Genomic DNA, 18383 nt, shown 5'->3' on the forward strand with positions numbered 1-18383 from the left:
ATGTTAATCAAACTAGAGATTAATGGCAACAAAAGTGAAATTCCCGCGTCGCATCGTTCAGAACGAGTAGGGCAGTTCTAGTGTGACATATTGCAATCGCCTCAACAGAGAAACACATCGAAATGGCTAATAGAGGTAAGTAATTAAAAAACCTAACTAAAGTATTTTTTTCTTATGCTTTTGTGTATCATAGTTTTCAATTTTTTTTATTTTATTGTATTTCTTAATTTTATTTGATATTGAAACGTTTTTTTTATATATTTCATTAATTTGTATTTATATTAAATTATTACCGAAGAATTTATCGTTATCAATATTACTTATATTATATCACGTTTTCTCTAATATTTGTTGATTCCTATAATTTTATGATTACCTAGATGGAATTTAAGTTTTATGGGATGTAATAGAAAAACTCGCGAGTCGCCAAGAATTACTATATAATTTAAAAGATATTTTGCTGATCGAACCCTCAAAGAGGCTCGTTTATAAAATGAAGGGAACAAATTCTTCCCAGAATAAAAAATCTATAAAAATCGATTTCAATATTTCAAAATCCATTTCCTCTTTCATAAATGAATGAAATATAATTCTTAATAATAAATATAAATAAATATATAATAAATTATTCAAATTTAAATTCAGAAAGACTTCGTATATGCTTAGGTGCTTTTTTCAGAGTAGCATTGTTTGTATGCTGCTTTTAAAATGCATTTATTTTGCATGTTCACAAAACGTCCGAAGGATTTGGCAACATAGACACAATTAAAACTACTTTTAATTTATTAATTTACTTTCATTAAAAAAATTCCGACGTATCGAGTATTTATAGTTGTCGTAGAGATCAGAAAATAGTGCTGTTAAAATTAAACAATAAAATAAAATAAAATAAACGCCTTAACAGTAAAGCAAGCTACATATTTAATGCTATATTTTTATATGGTGATCAAGCTAATAAAAGCTCATGGATGGCCATGACTCTCGCCGACACGCTTTTACCGTCCGTCAAATCACACTGTAATGCTACACTGTGATTTGACGGATGGTAAAACATTTGTTCGAAGAGTTATGTAATAGGTTTGTGTGCAAAAAGCCACGATCTACGAATCAGCTGGAAAAAAGTAATTAAAATGTTACTGAAAAAAAAAATATTTTAGGAACAAAATTATGCTTCGACATCGTCAGAACGTACAGCACGGCCAAAATGCCGCCGACGGATTTCGTGCCCAGACCGTACACGGTAAAGTTTTTTTAATATTTTATTAATAACAAAGAAAGCTATATCGATTTGCAAGTGCATTTATTTTTCTTAACGCAAAAATAATGGAACTGACTAATGGTAGCGTTATTAGTCGTAACGAGGTTCAAGTGAATCTTAAAACATAAATAACAAATTACGTAATTTATCCTGTACGAATACAAATTAAAGATGTATTTCTTAGTCGCTCTCCTCATTAATGAGGGTCGTCACTCCCACGCTGCATCATTCTCTCATGCGCAATTGTTCTCCATCTGCTGCGATATTTTGCCTTCTTGAGGGCATCGTGGAACTTTAAGTCCAGACAGGATTTGGTCTGATCATCTCGATGGATTGGGCCCTCTGGTGTATGATATTAAAGAAAGAAAGCGGAATTGTCGTAACTTGAAAAACCCAAAATTACACCAGACACCAGAGCCGTATATACCTATGTTAGTATAATATATTGTAATATTGTTTAGAATTAGAATTTTTATGTCATATTAATTGAAAATTTATTTGTATTTGTGTTGTGGAGTAAATAAATGCAATTATTATTATTATTATTTACATGAAATATAATATGGTAAAAAGTTATTTAGCCCAAAATGCAAGTTACGACTTTTCCGCGTTCTCCCGTCGATATAAATTTTGTATATTTAAAAATTGTATATATTTATCAACTTTTTTTTTCTAAGTATGGTTGTAAACGCAGGGACCTTCGTACCAACAAGTAGAACAAATGAAAGGAGTTTACATGCCGCCTTCAATCACGAACGCCTATAAGAAGCCGGTGCTTCTCACCCAGGGGCACATGCAGTGGTTATACGACAACGACGGCAAGAGATACCTGGATCTGTTCGGTGGAATCGTCACCGTCTCCGTGGGCCATTGTCATCCGTGAGTACAATAACTAATAACAGCCCCAAGAATGGAATCAAAACTGTCAACCACTTTCACATATATGAATGTAGGCTTTGTAAGAACGGAATGCACGAAAATAGTGTGGAAAGTAGCGTTAAGATGTGAGTGAGAGAAAACGATAAGAAAGGGAAAAGAGAATGAGAGAGAAAAGAAGATGGCGATTGAATGAGCAAAGCGTAAAAAAGGTGTCAGATATTTTTTAATCATTATATTAGAGAAGATTTGAGAACAGAAAAATAAAAGTGCAACAATGGAATAATCTTATTTTATGTATATTATGTATGTACTCGTAGTATTAAAAACATAAGAAACATACGCTCAAAGTTCAAACTGAAATAAAGATGCGTATTACATTTTTATATCCTTCCGATACCCGTCAGAATATTGGACGGAATGATAAAATTATGATATTTGCTATGGGTCCTAAATGCGTGTGCAGTTTTCAAGTTAATCGCCCGTCTCAAGGTTGGTGAAGATGACTTTCAAAGATTCCGTAACATCCAACCTAATAAAAGCAGTAGGTAGCGGCTTGGCTCTGCCCCTAGTATTGCTGAAGTCCGTGGGCGACGGTAAACCCTCACAGTCAGATAGGCCGTATGCTCGTCTGCCTACAAAGGGAATAAAAAAAAACAGAGACCTTTATTAATATTCCAAGTACCAATTTAGCTATGTTAAATTACGTCCGCTCCCAAAATGAAGAGTTACTAATCTCGAAAGACCTATGGGATCATGTTAGGCAAAGTTCTTTCAATCAAAAGTTTAGTATAGTGGCAATAGCGACACAAAAAGCACCTGTCTCTACATAGAGCCAAACGATCAGAATTGTGGCCAAGCTAGACCAGGAGGAACCTAAGGCTCTTTTAAAAATGGTCTCAGAATTTTATTCTTTTACTATACTTGCAGAAAAGTAAATGCAGCCCTCAAAGATCAACTCGATGTACTGTGGCATACGACCAACCTGTACAGACATCCGAAAATCTATGAGTACGTCGAACAATTAGCCGCTAAGCTCCCGGGGGATTTGAACGTAAGTCAGAATGAATTCTCATAAACTTTAAATCTTTTTTATTGCTTTGATAAATGGAACGAGATCACAGCTCGCCTCGTTTTAAATCCATACTATATACATGTCATCTTGATTGCCGTCACCCATCCTGGATATACGATCTAAGTCTCTTTGGGGGGTAAAGGTCACGGCCGTACGTAGCTAGGATAGACCCTTGAGGCTACCAGCGAATAGGTAGGTAAAACAAAGTAGCGAAAATGACAAGATCTCCCATCGAGCGGATGATATCGGTAGACCGACGGTCCTAATAATATTGTTTGGAACTTGTATTTAAGCAAACTTATCTTAAAATTGTCGTTAGCGAGATTCAGGAACTGTCAAATATCTTATGTTCTATAATGGTTACTCGCTACATCTCCGTTGTACTGTAGATCAGCTGTCGTTTTGGACCAGAACTTTACACTTCTTCACAGCAGAAATAAGGAGAATAATTAGGCCAATCAATGCTGGCTTGAATACTCTTATATGGAATTAATAACTGGGCATAAAGTCGATAGTGGCTGATTTAAAACTTCGATAGGCAAAGTTAATCCGAGAAAATGTCTCGAACTCAAAATGTAGCCTTCATACAGTTTTAAAAGTGAATAATGTGAGATAATTTGATTAATCACGAAATAACAAAAGAAACAAAATTATTTACAAAATTTATTATCTAGGTGGTTTACTGCAATGACATTTGTAATACGTAGTTCAATGAAACTATTCAGTTGACCTTCGTCTTTGACATCACCTTTCGCGAACGCATTGTGCACAATTAACAAAAACAATATTATAAAAACAACACGATTGATTATTGATTTAATAAGTAATTAACAAAAAAAACCAGTTTTTATTATACTACAAGTGTTGACGACCTCGCACTGGCGGTGATTATCGCAGCCAAAGTGCACAGCTGTCCGCCATATGACAATGGACATTTTGACCTAAAAGATAAGACGTCGGGTATTAAGCATAACGTCTATCTACACCAATGTTCAAATTCCGCTATCTGATATCTTTTTTTTTTAATTTAAGATCCGAACAAGGAAAATCATCGTACAACAAAAATCAACAATGGAAATAAATATTATTTAGTTTAAAAACAAAAAAATTCTTTAACAGGTTAAGGACCGAGATTTTTAGCATTTTTTGACAAAAATTACTAAATGCATATGGATAAAGAATTACTTAAATAAGCTATTCCTACTTTTAGTTTTTTTGATTATGCAATTAATTATATTGTCGAATAATCCCCCTTCAATATGCTATAGCTACTAGCCTAGAAGAGCCATAGCGGTCCGCGTTTCTTACATATTCAATAGAAAACATGCGGTCAGGGATAGTGTTCTCAAATTGTCCGACGATATTAGGGAACTCCTTAGAGCTAAGAACGCCTCGATACGCGCCTACGACAGGTATCCTACCGCGGAAAATCGTATTCGAATGCGTGCCCTACAACGCGACGTAAAGTCTCGCATCGCCGAAGTCCGAGATGCCAGATGGTCTGATTTCTTAGAAGGACTCGCGCCCTCCCAAAGGTCTTACTACCGCTTAGCTCGTACTCTCAAATCGGATACGGTAGTAACTATGCCCCCCCTCGTAGGCCCCTCAGGCCGACTCACGGCGTTCGATGATGACGAAAAAGCAGAGCTGCTGGCCGATACATTGCAAACCCAGTGCACGCCCAGCACTCAATCCGTGGACCCTGTGCATGTAGAATTAGTAGACAGTGAGGTAGAACGCAGAGCCTCCTTGCCACCCTCTGATGTATTACCACCCGTCACCCCGATGGAAGTTAAAGACTTGATCAAAGACCTACGTCCTCGCAAGGCTCCCGGTTCCGACGGTATATCCAACCGCGTTATTAAACTTCTACCCGTCCAACTCATCGTGATGTTGGCATCTATTTTCAATGCCGCTATGGCGAACTGTATCTTTCCCGCGGTGTGGAAAGAAGCGGACGTTATCGGCATACATAAACCCGGTAAACCAAAAAATCATCCGACGAGCTACCGCCCGATTAGCCTCCTCATGTCTCTAGGCAAACTGTATGAGCGTCTGCTCTACAAACGCCTCAGAGACTTCGTCTCATCCAAGGGCATTCTCATCGATGAACAATTCGGATTCCGTACAAATCACTCATGCGTTCAACAGGTGCACCGCCTCACGGAGCACATTCTTGTGGGGCTTAATCGACCAAAACCGTTATACACGGGAGCTCTCTTCTTCGACGTCGCAAAAGCGTTCGACAAAGTCTGGCACAACGGTTTGATTTTCAAACTATTCAACATGGGTGTGCCGGATAGTCTCGTGCTCATCATACGGGACTTCTTGTCGAACCGCTCTTTTCGATATCGAGTCGAGGGAACCCGCTCCTCCCCACGACCTCTCACAGCTGGAGTCCCGCAAGGCTCTGTCCTCTCACCCCTCCTATTTAGCTTATTCGTTAACGATATTCCCCGGTCGCCGCCGACCCATTTAGCTTTATTCGCCGACGACACGACTGTTTACTATTCCAGTAGAAACAAGTCCCTAATCGCGAAGAAGCTTCAGAGCCCTAGGACAGTGGTTCCGAAAATGGCGCATAGACATCAACCCAGCGAAAAGTACTGCGGTGCTCTTTCAGAGGGGAAGCTCCGCACGGATTTCCTCCCGTATTAGGAGGAGGAATCTCACACCCCCGATTACTCTCTTTAGTCAATCCATACCCTGGGCCAGGAAGGTCAAGTACCTGGGCGTTACCCTGGATGCATCGATGACATTCCGCCCGCATATAAAATCAGTCCGTGACCGTGCCGCGTTTATTCTCGGTAGACTCTACCCCATGATTTGTAAGCGGAGTAAAATGTCCCTTCGGAACAAGGTGACACTTTACAAAACTTGCATAAGGCCCGTCATGACTTACGCGAGTGTGGTGTTCGCTCACGCGGCCCGCACGCACATAGACACCCTTCAATCTCTACAATCCCGCTTTTGCAGGTTAGCCGTCGGAGCTCCGTGGTTCGTGAGGAACGTTGACCTACACGACGACCTGGACCTCGAATCTATACAGAAATACATGAAGTCAGCGTCGGAACGGTACTTCGATAAGGCTATGCGTCATGATAATCGCCTTATCGTAGCCGCCGCTGACTACTCCCCGAATCCTGATCATGCAGGAGCCAGTCACCGTCGACGCCCTAGACACGTCCTTACGGATCCATCAGATCCAATAACCTTCGCACTAGACGCCTTCAGCTCTAGGAGCAGGCTTAGGGACCTCGGTAACCGTACTCGTCGAACTCGACAAAGAGTTCGCCGTGCAACCTAACCCATGAATCAGCTCGCTGAGTTTCTCGCCGGATCTTCTCAGCGGGTCGCGATTCCGATCCGGTAGTAGATTCATTCGCGAAGCAGCTGCTCTTGAGCTGTTAGGTCTCCTTCGGAGGCGCTCGGGTAGCTGTTAGCAAATCCCACCCCTCCTGGCTGAGCCTTTGCTCGCCCACCTGTCCTGGTGAAACTGGAAAGGCCTCCGGGCCACCAGTAATCCTTCAATCATAAAAAAATAAAAAAAAAAAAAAAAAAAAAAAAAAAAAGGATAGTGTTCTAGGCAGGTGAGTTGCGGCGGTCCCAAGGGAACTTTGGAATTTTGTTTTGGTAAAGTAATAGTATCCACCCACAGGGACCGCTCCGGTCCTTAACCTGTTTGTTTCAGTACCAAGACAAATTATAATTTCAATCTAATGTCTCTGGGTGGGAGCGTTCGTATCCGTAGGCTGCGGGCCTATCCAATGTAGCTAATACTATAAAATGCTATTGAATTAATAATATTACCATAGATAGTTACGGCTTTTTACGTCTTAATAAAAAGAACAATAAAGACACACGCCAACGAAAGAAATGTTATTCGACAAGCTATTAATCACCTAGACTTTGAGTGTTATCTAAGTGAGATTTAAAATTTAATCATTTAAGATTCTATTTTTCGCTATAAGCACTTGAGAGGACAACCCGAAAATCCTTTTAGGATCTCGTATCATATGAATCTTAAAATGCGCTTTAGTCTTACAAAGAACTCATCTACGGGAATCCTCTTTGAAGGTCGACTTAATTATCTCAGAAAAATTGTCATTTTATATACACAGTTCGTTCAATAAATAAACAACAAAATAATTAAAACGATAACGGTCTTTGAGAATTTACTTTCATCGATGTTAAGCGGTCAACAGTTTTTTTCATTATTTTGATATTTAAAAAAAAGAATTTGGGAATTAGTTAGGGTTCCGAAGCGAGAGCTTTATGGAAGAAGTCTTAGGCCTACGTTGTAAACCAAGACGATCAAAAAAGCGATGTCGAATAAGAAAACTAGATCATAAGTGTATACTTACATATTTAGGTTTTTAATAGCAAACTTTTGTTATTAAAATAAGCTGGAAAAATGTAACCTAGATTTTTTTTAGATTGTTAATATAGGCTATCCTTATCTGTGTAGTGAAAAAGTAGAGACATACATTTTTTTAATATTTTTTACTTATCGACATTGCATTTTTTAATTTGTATTCCAAATTTTATGCTGAAAAAATCAAGAGGCAACTCAAGTTTGAAAAATATAACTAATTCATTAATTGTATAAAAAATAATCTTTACAAAACTAAAATTTTTAATGATATCAGATACGTACTAGAGGGCAATTATCTGAGTCTCTGAGATATTCTTGCCGGCGATCAAACTAAAGTTGAACAGATCGTTCATCAAGCCAATTCTTCCAGGTGGTATATTTAGTGAACAGTGGATCAGAAGCTAATGAACTGGCGACTTTGCTGGCGAAAGCGTACACAGGAAACCTAGACATCATATCGCTGCAGACCAGCTACCACGGCTACACCAGCAGCCTCATGGGCCTGACGGCAACCCAGTCGTACAGGATGGCCATTCCCGTCCCTCCAGGTTTCTACCACGTAAGACCTCAAATTGAAATTAACTTACAGAAAGCACTCAAGTCACACAGAATCATACTTAACTAATTGGAATCTTAATTTATATAATATATATTATATATATCCCGTCACATTCACATAAACGTCGTTTTTTTAAACTTCGGTTTTACAAAATACATATTTTACCAGTAACTTTTTGACTTATTTATCGATTGGAAAGTAAATAAGACCTTTTTGATTATCCAGATTTATTTATTTTTATTTATTTATTTATAACTCCTCATACTAGAAAGTATAAAGGCGGACTTAATGCCATAGGCATTCTCCTCTACCTTAGGGGAGTGCAGAGATGAAGCTTGGTAGGTGTAGTGTGAAGGTGATATTACTTAAACATATGTGTATATATAACATACATAATATTTATAGATATACATAAATATATACATATACATATCATAAATATATACATATAAAAACATATATAAACAAATATTATCAATTAGATGACTCTGCTAACTCTCTGAGAAACAGTTCTCGAACCTTCGTCATAAACGCTTCACGTGTAGTGGCGTTTAAGACTAAGGTTCTTACAATACATCTAGCTTATTATTGTTAAATAAACGTGAACTTTGTTGAAAATTGGCCGGAAATTTGTTGATTAAAGATTAAGGTGCAATATGAATAAGTCGCTCACTGAATATCGAATGTTCTTTTTTTGACGTGACAACGTCTTATAATTCGAATGGAGCCGGCTGCACGCACGAAAAAACATGAATCATGCGGCGTTACCTCGCTCTGAGGCGTATTTTCTTATGACGTTGTCACGTCAACTATCGTCAGTAAACCGACTTTACAGACAACCGATTTTTTTTTATTTTTTTTTATTTATTAAATAAAACGCCATTTCTAAAAAGAATACAACAATTTTCTCAACAGGCAGTCCACCCTGATCCTTTCAGAGGCGCTTTCGGAGGCTGCAGGGACTCTATCTCGCAAGCTCCAGGATCCTGCTCGTGCACCGGAGAGTGCATCAGCACTGACAAATATGTCCACCAACTTAACGAGGTACGCAGACATTACATAAGCAACTGTTATAATTAGATAGCAATAACGAGTTTGTGCTTTTGCTGTTGCTATATTTATGTTATATTGTAAGCTTATTCGTAAACTATTGTTATTATAGAGATTTGAATTGCCTGGCTGAGCCTTTGCTCGCCCACTTAGTAAAAAAAAGGATTTGAAATGAAAAGGTATGTATGCAGTCTTAAAAAAAGAGGTGAACCGATTGGTGATTCTTCTAATTATTGACTTGAATGCCGGTTCTTCTCATTTAGCCATTGAAATGCTATCTAGATTTATGTTTTGAGTTATCCTTGTTGGACTATTATTGAATTGACTTTTGTTTTATTGCTTTGATGTTTGGACGAGCTCACAGCCCACCTGGTGTTAAGTGGTTACTGGAACCTTTAGACATTTATAACGCAAATGCGCCACCCAACTTGAGATATAAGTTCTAAGATCTCAGTATAGTTACAACGGCTGCCCCACCCTTCAAACCGAAACGCATTACTGCTTCACGGCCGAAATAGGCAGGGCGGTGGTACCTACCCGCGCGGACTCACAAGACGTCCTACCATAATATACTACACTACACTGATGGTATTCTCATTTAACGCTCTTGAAACCGACTTTTTTTTTGTATTTTATTATTATTTCGGTAGCACAATTACTACGTAATTTCGTTACAATGCGGTACTTTTGTATTTTGACCTTTTTCCCCTACCTGTTCGCTAGTAGTCTAAGAGGCTATTCCAACTACGCCCGGACGGGTAGGTGAGCTCACGGGCTCAACCTGAGTGAATTTGCTAACACTAGCCCTAGCAAGAGCAGTGCTTCGCAGAACCTACCACCCAGATCCGAATCGCGAACCACTGAGAAGATCCGGCGCGAAACTCAGTGGGCAATATTTTATAGTTAATTTAGCTTTTCTAATATTCTATATATTTTATTTTAGTTCTTTTCATTTTCTAATATTATTGTTTTTTTTTTTGTTATAATTTTCATTATAAATGCTTCTGCAGAGATTTTCCTCAGCTCTGCTTGTAATACAACATTTGTAGTATAATATCAAATACAAATACATAATAACATTATAATATTATTATATAGTATTATTATTAATAATATCAGTATTATGTGTATATTACGAGGGCGGCACTGAAAATTTCGGGAATTAACGAAGAGACACAACATTACTATTTAAAAATGTATTTATTGCTTTTCGAAGTATTCTCCGCGAAATTTGACACATTTTTCCATACGATGGAACCAATTATTGAAGCAACCATTCCATTCGGAAGTTGGGGTCTCCAAAATGGCCGTTTTGTAGGCGTCCACAGCTTCTTCAGGTGATGAAAATCTCTGTCCACGCAATTTATTCTTTATTTTAGGGAAAGTATAGAAATCATTAGGGCTTAGGTCGGGGCTGTACGGCGGATGTTCTAATAATTCTATGCTTTCTTGCTCTAAAAACTCTTTTGTTCTGTGCGCGGTGTGAGAACTCGCATTGTCGTGATGGAGGATGATGCGGCGGTTGCAGTTCTCTTTACGGAGTTCAGAAACGATCTGTGGCAAACATATGCTATCATACCATTCTGCATTAACCTTTCTTTGTCCCTCAAGAGGAATAGTCGTAACATGGCCGGTTTTGGAGACAAACGTGGCCACAATTTTTTTTGCAACACTCCGTGAACGAACAATTTTTGTTGGCTTTAACTCATTTTCGAACACCCAAACTCGTGACTGGTTTTTTGTTTCAGGTTCGTACGCGTAGGTATATCTAGCATTCATTTCACCTGATACAATGTTGTATATAGCATTTGAGGATCCTGCGTGGAATCTTTCGAGAGTTCTGACGCACCAAGTAACGCGAGCCGCTTTTTGCTCTTCACAGAGCGAATGCGGTATCCATCGGGAAAACAACTTTTTTACACTTAATTGTTCATGCAAGATTATTTGTATTTGACTCATGCCAATGTCTAAAGTTGCCTGAATTTCGCGGTATGTCACATGTCGATCTTCCTCAATCAGCTTACGCACAGCATCAACGTTTTCTTGGGTGACTGCAGTTTTTGGACGACCTTGACGGGGATCATCACTGAGCTTGACACGTCCACGTTGAAACTCAGCAAACCAGCGATAAATTGTGGTTTTGGATGGGGCTTCATCACCAAATGCAGAAATCATCCGGTCAACACACTGTTTTTGTGTTAAACCACTTCGAAAGTCATAATAAATTATCACTCTTGAATTTTCTCGAGTCAATTCCATTTTCTCAACGACTAAACAAGTTTGACAAAACCTCGTGACAAGACCGAGAATCTTTTTTTAAATAAATAAATGGCATTTGATTTTTAAAACCAAGGAGTTTTCAATTAAAAAGATTTTAATATGACAGGAACAGTGGAAATATTCCATTCCCGATACTTTTAGTGCAGCCTAGTATGTCATAATTAAATAATAATACCTATATTAGAAATATACCCCCCTACCGCCTTTCCTAACACTAAATATGTAGCCCCTACTGCCTTTCCTAACACTAAATATGCATCTATAATAAATTATTTGGTTGCTCTTCAGCTATTAGGTAACTCAGTTCCGGCCGGCAGAGTAGCGGCATTCTTTGCGGAATCCATTCAGGGTGCTGGTGGAGTCGTGCAATTCCCTAAGGGATACCTGAAGAAAGCTCAAGAGTTGATCAAGAAGAATGGTGGCTTGTATGTAGCTGATGAGGTGAGAGTTCATAATAAATTAACACATAGATGTAAAACTAAGGCTTATCAACCAACATAAATTTTTTGATAAAGACAGTTTATTTTTTATTTTGTGCTTTACAAATATCAGTCATATCTCTCATCTAGCACTCCACGAAAACCCAATTTAAAATCCGTTGATGCACAGGATTTACATTCTCGACGATACTACTACGCGCCGGGTACTGTAGCAGTTTTGTTTCTGCTGTACTTTATATATAATTTATAGCTTTGTACATCATTGTTCAGGTACAAACAGGCTTCGGTCGCACTGGAGATCATTTCTGGGGCTTCGAGACGCACGGCGTGAAGCCCGACATCGTGACGATGGCTAAGGGGATCGGCAACGGATTCCCTCTGGCCGCTGTCGTCACCACTAAAGAGATAGCAGCCAATCACGCGAAGGCTGCCTACTTTAACACTTTCGGTGGAAACCCGATGGCTTCGACTGTTGGAAAAGCTGTATTGGAGGTACTGTTTTGAAAACAATATAGGTATTTTAACTACTTTCCTTTTGCCTCGAAATAGAAAAAAAAAGACAATTAAAAATTATCTTTGATTTAAATTGTTATGAAATTATATTTGTGTGGTAATCTCAAAAGTAATGATAAATTTAGGTAAATAAAAAAAAAATTGTACATACATCAATGTCAATTTGCAAGAACGCGATACAAAGTGTATTAAACCAACAGTCGCTTTTGTAGGTATATCCTATAATACCTATACAATAAAACGCCTATGTCTCAGAGCTGTATGAGCCAATTCAAATTATTTTTTCAACTCACTGTTATCTCACTATTAAACCTAGCGCTTAGTTTTTAACAAAATTTTCATTAGTTTTGTAAACGTGTATCCCACTGCACATAGAAAGAATTTTATGAATCGCTTAAAATTCACCAACTATATTTCTAATCTGACAGGTTATTGAAGAAGAAGGACTGCAACAGAACAGTAAGGTAGTCGGCGAATACTTCATCAGGCAGTTGATGGATCTTCAGAAGCAGCACCCAGTGATTGGCGATGTCAGGGGACAAGGCCTCATGATCGGAGTGGAGCTTGTTGAACCCGGAACTAAGACACCGCTGACCACTTCCAAAGTTAATGATATCCATGAGAATATCAAAGACAACGGAGTGCTCATCGCTCGTGGTGGACGCTTTAATAATGTGAGTCTATTAATAACAGCTAAGATTCAGATCTTTAAAGAATTATATGTGATAATGTTTTGTAATCAATCCTATTAATCCATCATAATGTGGACTAAAAGTGTTGAGAAAGGAATTAAAATTAAAATTTCAATCTTCAAAGCTTCGTACATATTTTATAAAGAAATTTATTTGCAACCATTCGCCCTTTTAGCCTAACTGAGCAATTGCAATTGTCATAATAGAAAAAAAATATCTGACACCTCAATTCAGATTTGGGATTGAAATCTTATGTCTAGTGATTTTATTCCGTTTCGTTATACTTGTGAACTTTTACAGTCATTAATCCATATATAGACCGCCATTTTTAAATGTTTGACGCTGTAAAAGCATTGAATTAACAAAATTAAACTAATATACATATAACTGGTGATAGGCTATATACATTATGGATGTATGCGTGCATCTGTACGCATTACGATGTTGTCTATTAATCTGTTGCGAAGTAGTCATACATACATTCGAATTTAAGGGCCGCACATTACAATTGAGTCTCCGACCCTTAAAATAGGTGGTGGGATTCATATAATGGTGTATGGCCTATCTGTGCGGGTGTATGGCGTCCAACCTCGTCCAAACAAATAGCGCCATGAAAATAAAATAAAGTTAACGACAAATTAAAAAAAATCCCTACATCTTGCCTTTAACTGTACAGTAAGCTCGTAAGAAAATACTTCTAAATTAGTAACGACGTTAAAATTGATTTACTTAAAAATATCACTTCTATTTTGCCAGCCCACAGAGGCTTACAGTTGGACATACGCCTCCTCCAAGCCTCACCACAACGATCGGTCCTAAAGATATCGATATTAATTAGAAATTATTACTTGTTCCAGGTATTCAGAATAAAACCTCCAATGTGCATCACTAAACAGGACGTCGACTTCGGCATTTCGATCATCAATGATGCGATCAAAAAAGTTGTCAACTAAGTGTGTAATAGAAATCCTTGCCCGTTTGAAAGTTTTTATTTTTGTACAATATACATTGTTTTAAGTTGTTTGAATATTTAGGAAATATATAGTTACTGAAATAAAGTACTAACCCTAAACTGTTTTTTATTAAAAGGTTTTGAAATAAATTGAATGTTTTTGAAGTTTGTTTTTATCTTAATCAAGAGCGCGTATGTGTAGTAAATGTATGTGTGTAGCAAATATGTAGTAATAGTGGGTTTATAACCGTTTACTGTAGGGTCTCTTTATAGGGCATTACCACATCTAGGTAGAAAGACTTCAACTCATTAGGAGGAAGTCGAAAAGAAGACGAAGAATGACAGATAGAGTGATAAAAATAGGAGAGGAGAAAAAACATGTTAAAGGCTTTTTTAAGATGAATGAAACTATAAATACTAAATGAGCATGTTTAATTGAAGATACCCTACATGAAAGCTCCCTGTCTGTTTTTGTTTATTGTATCAAGTTTTTGCCAAATAAATTCTTAGCTACTGATACGCTTATTATTTTACTCCGAGGCTATTTAATTTCAGTTTTGCTTAAAACAAATGATTTGAGCCTATTAACATATACGACTTTACTATATTAGCTCTGCTGGAGGATAAAATCGACATAAAAATTCCTTTCGTTGAAACGTTTTGTTAACTGTACCATTTTCCTATTCTTGTCTTTCTTTGGACGTTTTCCTTATATATCATATTCTTAATAATATTTATATTCTTTGAATCGTATTAGATATGTATAGTTAAGACTTATTTTTAATATAATAGCGTATCTATATACCACACGTATTCCCGATCATGCGGACAGAATGGAAAGCAGTCGACGTCGCCCAAAACACGTCATTTCGGATCCTCCCGATCCACTAACGGTGCTTTTAGGTACCTCAAGCACCAGTCATCGTTCTCGTCGAACCCGTCGCTTGTGACGAAGAGCTCGATGAAAAAATTAACCCACAGACACAGCCCACTGAGTTTCTCGCCGGATCTTCTCAGTGGGTCGTTTTCGATCCGGTGGTAGGTTCGTGTTGGCAACGTCGTCAGGTTTGAGCCCCGTGAGCTCACCTACTAGTTAAGGTTCCGCTGAAATAGCCTCTCAAGGCTATCAGCTAGGAAAAAAATAACCACACGTTTTATAGTTACAAGTTTATGCAAATTAAAATAAACCATCAGATAAAGCTTCTCAGATTCTTGCGAAAGGTACATTGAATTCTCAGTCTCAGTTCAATAGCAAATTTTTTCAATGGCAATTTAAAAAAAACCTACAGTAAAAGCTAAAGTAGCAAAATAAATAGGATAAGCTAAAAAGCCGAACATCCAAAAGCCGAAAACAAACAAAAAAAACTAACAGCAGCAACAGACTTGTGTCAAAAATTCAAAATAAATATTTTAGTTTTTTTCTAAAGTGCTTTTCAGTTTATGTGTGTTTAAATTATTTTAGTTTTTTGTACAAAGAATATAAATTGTTATTACTTAAATATTAACCTAATATCTATGATTTTGAGGCTTTGCCCTAATGTGTATCTACCTATAATCTTTGTTTATATTTTACTAATCAATATTCATTTTAATTTCATCACATAAAATATTTAATAACTAGTAAAAGAAAAATAAAATGGTTTTCAAATGTCAAGAGGATAGTTTTCTGACTGAGGTGAATATAATTGATTAAATAGTTCCTTCCAATCCTTGTAAGCTGTACAGAATTACATAAAAAAATCTATTATAACATTAAAATCAAAGAGTAAATTAAAAAGCGGCTTACAATGTTTTCCATTTTCATTTCATAATACATGATCAAATCTATTTAATAAGTTTTTTTAATTAACTTAGAACATTAAATATATGTTTTAATTTAATGTAAATTAATCTAAATTTAATTAATAAATTTAATTTTAAAAGTAATAACATTCATATTGTTTGTGTGAAAAGCTTGGGATAATTTCATATTAATTAATAAGTATATTTTACATTATTTAGGGACAATTTTTCACAGAAATGTTTTGAACTTAATTAAAATTTTCCTTATTGTATGATGATGATCTTTATAATACTGTGAAATGTATCCAATTTCAGTATCAATCTAAAGTACTGCAGTGTGAGCCAACCAAAGAACCAATAGTAGATTATGGAAAAACATCATTATTTGAAGGTTTCCAGATTATTTTAGAAAACACTATCCTCTTTCCAGCAGGAGGTGGACAGGTAAATTTATTAAAACCTCTCACAAATGATTATTTGTGAATGCTTGTAACACCATGCTTTTTTTATTTATTGTTTAGATGGGTGGACAAGCTCACAGCCCACCTGGTGTTAAGTGGTTACAGGAGCCCATATACATCTGCAATGTAAATGCATCACCCACCTTGAGATATAACTTCTTAGGTCTCAAGTATAATTACAACGGCTGCCCCACCCTTCAAACTGAAACGTATTACTGCTTCACAGCAAAAATAAGCAGGGTGGTAGTACCTACCCGTGTGGATTCACAAGAGGTCCTACCACCTAGGTAGAGTTTTAGTTATTTGAGATAGAAGGGAAAATTAATTACAAAAGCTAAAATGCACATCAATTAATTTGCAGTTATTGATTAATATTACAGCCTCATGACATCGGCTGGTTGAATGATGTTGAAGTGTTGCAAGTTCTCCGGAAAGGTGACGAGGCACTCCACTTCACACGAGAGCCAATAGATGTGGGTATAGAGGTCAAACAAAAGGTCAATTGGAATAGAAGATTTGATCATATGCAGCAGCATTCTGGTAAACATTCAATTTTCTTTCCTTTAAGGAAGTAGACCATAATATATACTCAGCCTCACTTCCCTTCGGGAACATTTAATTAATTATGAATGAAAATGATTATGAAAATAAGACAACAGATTTTTTTTCTACTTACTTGACACTTATCATTATATTTTGGGTAATTTACAATATATCTCTATAAATGATAGCCTATGTGTTATTCTCATGTGTCAGCTATATTATTGTGACGTTTCATCAAAATCCATTCTTTCACTTCCAAACATTCGCATTTATAAGATTAGTAGGATTCCTAAGTGTTTGAATTATTAATAATAGTTTAAATTTTAAGGTAAATAAGTTATTTGACTACAAGACTGACCGCTGTGGTTAACCTTACAGGACGTCTATGTCAAGCAATGCATGTCATTAGACTAATGGTGTTGACGAACAGATAGTATTATTGTTCAGTTTTTGCTGTACGGTTTGCAGGTTATCTAAGGTGATAGCTGCCCTTTATAAATAAGACAAGTTAGTTCCGATTTTACTCCGTATATTGTCACAAGTGTCTGCCATGTCGGGCGGGCAATGTACGACTGACTATAACCAGCGATGGACAACCGCATATGCTACTCAAACTGTGTCCCCTACATTTGCTAATAGACATTTTTAATTAAAATACAAGATTGCATATTCTTGAAATCTTGGTTTCTCAGGCCAGCATCTTTTATCGGCAATACTGGAGAAGCATCACAGCCTACCTACAACAAGCTGGTGGCTTGGTGCAGACGAGTCCTATGTCGAGATAGACTCTACGAAAGTGTCTGAACAGCAAATAAACGCTACCGAGAATTACTGTAATGAACTGATCAGAGCTGCTGTACCGGTCAGTGTGAAGATTTGCAAGTCTAATGATCCAGATTTAAATGAGGTTTGTAAAATAAGATTAAATGTTATTATTGATAGGCGAAGCCCGCCGTGTTGCGCGCGGTAGGACAATAACTGCGGGTGACGCCGCGGGGCGAAGCTAGTCTAAAAAAAGTAGCCTAAGTTACTCCTTATATCATCAGCTACCTATTAGTGAAAGTCTCATCAAAATCGGTCCAGCTGTTTCAGAGATTAGCCGGAACAAACAGACAGACAGACAGACAAAAATTGTAAAAAATGTTATTTTGGTGTATGTACCGTATATATATTCATATGCATGTAGTAAAAAGCGGTTATTTCAATATTACAAACAGACATTTTATTTATATGTATAGACTAGCTTTTGCCAGTGACTTCGTCCGCGTGGAATAGTTACCTTGGGTATAACGCAAAATTTTACCCGCAACTTCATTTATGTAGAAAGTGAAAATATTTAAAAAAAAATAGAATGTTAAGGAGCTATTCAACCGTTTCGGAATAAAACCCCGATTTTGAAACATTCTTTATTGGTGCTCCGCTTGTATTGGTCTTAGCGTGATGTTATATAGCCTATAGCCTTCCTCAATAAATGGGCTATCTAACTGAAAGATTTTTTCAAATAGCGCGTTCAAACAAAGAAACAAA

The 18383-nt window shown here is 37.0% G+C and overlaps 1 protein-coding gene across 1 annotated transcript in view; it reads left to right on the forward strand.

The window, feature by feature from the left end:
• Positions 1-18383, forward strand: part of LOC101744960 (alanine--glyoxylate aminotransferase 2, mitochondrial) — a 23065-nt gene continuing 4682 nt past the window's right edge. Inside the window, exons 1-13 of the mRNA XM_004931558.5 lie at positions 1-135; positions 1158-1240; positions 1953-2137; positions 3065-3188; positions 7955-8143; positions 9059-9187; positions 11762-11914; positions 12184-12405; positions 12855-13100; positions 13976-14017; positions 16168-16296; positions 16694-16853; positions 17549-17763. Coding sequence (XP_004931615.1) covers positions 123-135; positions 1158-1240; positions 1953-2137; positions 3065-3188; positions 7955-8143; positions 9059-9187; positions 11762-11914; positions 12184-12405; positions 12855-13100; positions 13976-14017; positions 16168-16296; positions 16694-16853; positions 17549-17763 — 1890 coding nt within the window. The 5' untranslated portion in view covers positions 1-122. The remainder of the gene's footprint in view (positions 136-1157; positions 1241-1952; positions 2138-3064; positions 3189-7954; positions 8144-9058; positions 9188-11761; positions 11915-12183; positions 12406-12854; positions 13101-13975; positions 14018-16167; positions 16297-16693; positions 16854-17548; positions 17764-18383) is intronic.

The sequence above is a fragment of the Bombyx mori genome, chromosome 11 (assembly GCF_030269925.1).
Source record: "Bombyx mori chromosome 11, ASM3026992v2".
NCBI lineage: Eukaryota > Metazoa > Arthropoda > Insecta > Lepidoptera > Bombycidae > Bombyx > Bombyx mori.